At 45.3% G+C, this 4,173-nt stretch overlaps 1 protein-coding gene across 1 annotated transcript; it reads left to right on the top strand.

The window, feature by feature from the left end:
• The first annotated feature begins 1,718 nt into the window (after window positions 1-1,718).
• LOC138786198 (olfactory receptor 11L1-like) lies at window positions 1,719-2,705 on the top strand. Its single transcript, XM_069963028.1, has one exon. It carries the CDS (start codon window positions 1,719-1,721, stop codon window positions 2,703-2,705), a length of 987 nt encoding a protein of 328 aa, XP_069819129.1.
• The last annotated feature ends 1,468 nt before the right edge of the window (window positions 2,706-4,173 follow it).

The raw sequence follows: 4,173 nt of genomic DNA, 5'->3' as shown, positions 1-4,173 counted from the left end.
CTTTTAGATGTACTTCTGCCATCTTTTTAAACTTGTTCCGAACTTTGGGAAAATTTTAGAATGAATTTTGGTTCAGGAAATTTGGTTTGCTCATCTCTAGAGAATCCCTTCACAGAGAAGACAGAATCCAGGAGACACATAAAAAAATGCAACCATTCACCTCTAATGGCAAGGTACAGAGCCAACAGAGGCGAGTTGTTGCATTTTTTGTGTTTTTGTAATTTCAGCCTAGTGTGAATGGTGTTGAAGGAGAGCTGACCAAATCTGTCTTTTTGCTTGTGTTCCAGGTGGGAGAGCGGCTGACGCTACTTGGTCATGCCCTCCACCCATCACACCCAAGTGGTTCTTATTATTTTTGCCAGTATTAGTTGGATTCTGCATGCCCAGAGCATAGGCTTATTATATGTGATTGAGAGGCTAAAGTACAGTGTAGGTGTCAGCAACTTACCTGACCGCGCTCCAGCGTCGTCTGGCCCAGCTGGAGCACAGCGCCACCCTCCTCGGCAGGGTCGGGTGACGTCACGGAGACCCGACGGCGTCCCTAGTAACCAAGGGAGCCGCGGGTCTCGCGTTAGTAAGCGTCACCCAGCCGAGCAGCTGAGTGCTGTTGTACTCAGGCTGAGTGACGGATCTCTTTCCCACTCAGCCTGCAGTGCACCAGCTGCGATTGGCTGGATTCAGGAGGCCGGACCAATCAGTCTTTGGTCCGGGCTCCTGATCCAGTATAAAGTGTAGTAAGTTGCAAGTCGCTGGCTATTAGTTATTCTGATCCCAGCTCCCCGTGTCCTTTTCCTGCGTATCCCGTCCTGTGTATCCCGTCCTGCGTATCCCGTCCTAATGCCTTCTGCCTGACTACTCGTGTTCTGACCTCTGCCTGACTTCCGACTATCCCTTGTGTTACTGACTTGTTCTACGATTCTTTATTGTGTTTTGCCTGTCCGTGCTGTTCTGTGTTTCACTTACGCAGCGTAGGGAATGCCTTTGTGGTTGTCCGCGACCGTTTTGGGTCGACCTAGGCAATTAGGCAGGGTCAGTGGTGGGTTTAGATTCAGGGCCCACTGTCTCTGTCCTGTCCGTTCTTGCCAGTCCTGACAATAGGTCCATCCCAAGCATGAGGCCACCTTATTGTGGTGGGATGGATCACACTATTTGCAAAAGGTAAAAAACAGCCTTTTCATGTTTATGGAGATTTTTTTTTTAACAGTTGAGGGCTTCTTTTAGTGATTTTCACATCTGTAGTGGATCGGCATCTTGCCATTAGTGGTGAGCTGTTGCAATTTTTGTGTGTTTTCAATTTCAGCCATAGCAATGTGCTCCAGCCTAGTGTGAATGGTGTTATAGGAGAGCTGACCAAATTTGTCTTTTCCCTAAAATCCCGGAGAGCCTGTGCAGCTACAAACTACTCAGTGTCATATTGTGCGTTCATTTTTATTTGTGACATCAAATATAATTGTCAATATCCTTGGGATGGAGCAGATGGCTGCACACGCTCTATCCATTCCTGTAGGACATGTCGGCCAATAATACATAATGTGCACATGTAGTACAAGCTTTTTCTTTACACTCTGAACTGCTCTAAATCTAGAATCGATGTTCAGTCACCATCTTGTGAGAGTCCAGCATTGTGAGAACAAAGGGAGGGGGTCAGACGACTCTTCAGCCCTTTGTTACATTAAATGCCAATTTCTCTTATATCTCCTTCCAGCAGTTTCGGAGAGATGAGTTTGCAGCATCACAATTCCAGTAAAGTGACAGAGATTCTCCTCCTTGGATTTCAGAATTTGGAAAGGTTCCACGTAATTTTCTTTCTCCTATTGCTGCTCATCTACTGTGTGACTGTGTGCGGGAACCTGCTGATCCTTGTGGTGGTGTCCTCCAGCCGATCCCTACACTCCCCCATGTACTTCTTCCTCACTCAGCTCTCCCTTACTGACGTCCTACTCTCCACTACCATCACGCCCAACATGCTCCACAATGTGCTGAATACTGGGAGTTCGGTGTCCTTTATCGGCTGTTTGTCTCAGTTTTATTTCTTTTCAGCCTTTGAGGCATTGGAGTGTCTTCTCCTGACGGTGATGTCCTATGACCGGTATCAGGCCATCTGTAACCCTCTACACTACACCTTGGTCATGAACCTGACCTTCTGTATAAGGGCCGTTCTCTTGTGTTGGTTGGTGGTTTTTGTTACAGTGTTGATGATCTTTTTTACAGTGAGTCGCTTGGATTTCTGTGGACCGAACGTCATTGACCATTTCTTCTGTGACCTGGAACCTCTACTGGAGCTGTCCTGTTCCGATACACTTATAATGAAGCTGGAGGCCATGTTTCTGGTTATTTTTCTTGCGATTTGCCCAGTCAGTGTTATTATAGTCTCCTATGTGTACATTATCTTCACCATCCTGAAGATACCCACAGTGACGGGGAGGAAGAAGACCTTCTCCACCTGTAGTGCCCATCTTACTGTGGTATCTCTATATTACGGCTCACTTATTACCATGTACGTGTTTCCACGGCAACAGAATGCAAAGACATTACTGTCCCTGTTCTACACTGTGGTGAGCCCGCTTCTTAACCCCATAATATACAGTCTCAGCAATACAGAAATTAAGCAGGCTCTTAAGAAACTCATGAATAATCTCTTTGCAGTATCTAACGGAAATTGGATTCTTGGTCTTTGTGCCTCAACACTTAAAGGTGAAAAATGATAGATGCAGATGTCCTCAGCTCTATAAAACTTATTAGACTTTATTTTGGCGTATTAAAAACAGGACATACAGGGTAAAATATCTGTCTAAATGTTTCAGGCATGTCCCTTAACCATGGCAACATATTCACGAATGGAAGACAGAGAATGTATATGAGCATAAATTGTCTCTAACAATATGACAAGTCAGTCTTATCATTTGAAAATCCGAAATGCCTAGCATCTGCGTAGAACCTTCACCCAGTTATTGCCTCGTTGTGGTCTGTAGATTTTCTCAGTAGGCATGACCCTGAGGCTACAGCACTCCCCCTGGTGGCGGTCAAAAAAGTGTCTACCTAAAGCAGACATGATTGTACAGGATACTAAACATGCTGCAGCCAGAGCATCCGCCACTTGCTCCATAATGCGAGTTCTAAGCGTTTTGTACCGCCCACATACTGAAGATGGCATTCAGTACACCATGGTAGATACACAACAAAATTGGTGCTGAAACTCAGAAATATAGGTATATTAAAGGAAACCTTTCATCCCGGCACCTGGGGCAGAGATCGCCCGCTCCCCGGTAGAGCTCCAAATACTTACCCCATCCTGCAAGTCCCGCTCCAGAAGCCAATCCCAGTGTGGAGAAATTGCCATCCAACATTCTGCGTGCACAATATATAAATGATAAGAGATGAATCCGATGTCCATAGGAAATTACTGGAGCTTCTCTAGTTATTTACATATCACGCACAGATCGTGGGGTGGCAATTTCTCCACACTGGGACCGGCTTCTAGAGTGGGACTTGCAGGACGGACTAAATGTCCGGGGCTCTGCTTTGGGTGCCGGGGGAAAGGTTTCCTTTAAACACTTTACCTGTACTGACTGATGAGAAGAACATCTTACTATTAATGTATATGCGGAATCTGCATCTCGCTAGAGCACATTTATAACTTACTTTTACCGCCAACCAGGTGTCTCTTTTGTCATTTCCCTGTTTGATCATACATCTCAGTGTGTCAGCCAGGGTTTTACCCCTACGGGCAACACATCTAACACCCGATGTGATTATAGTTTCACACTGTCTATCACACTATTTTTGATATCTCCAAACTGTAAACTAAACAGTGAAGAAAACATAAGTGGACACAATTCATTTCTTTCCCATGATGCATTACTGGGTATATGTGGTAAGCTCTATCTTTAGCTTTAGTTATATTTCTAGCCCTTTGGATAATATACTTACAATATTCTTGCGCTGAGAGTCTATTTTTAAGGTCCTTACACAAGTCTGCACTTACTAGGCATTGTTCCCATTAGCCAGAATCCTGCTCCACCCTGATGAGGGGAAAATACCCCGAAACAGCTGTCTCTGGGTGGATACCTTGCTTGGGTGGTTTGCTTGATTGGAGACCTTCCTTGGCTTGGTTGTTCCTTTCTGGAGGAAGGTCTGGCTAGCTTACTGATGTCAAGACACGTGATGTTGTCT

This window comes from Dendropsophus ebraccatus, chromosome 1 (genome assembly GCF_027789765.1).
Source record: "Dendropsophus ebraccatus isolate aDenEbr1 chromosome 1, aDenEbr1.pat, whole genome shotgun sequence".
In the NCBI taxonomy this organism is placed as follows: domain Eukaryota; kingdom Metazoa; phylum Chordata; class Amphibia; order Anura; family Hylidae; genus Dendropsophus; species Dendropsophus ebraccatus.
The sequence above is the reverse complement of the archived record's forward strand: the minus strand, read 5'-3'. Positions and strand labels throughout refer to the sequence as shown.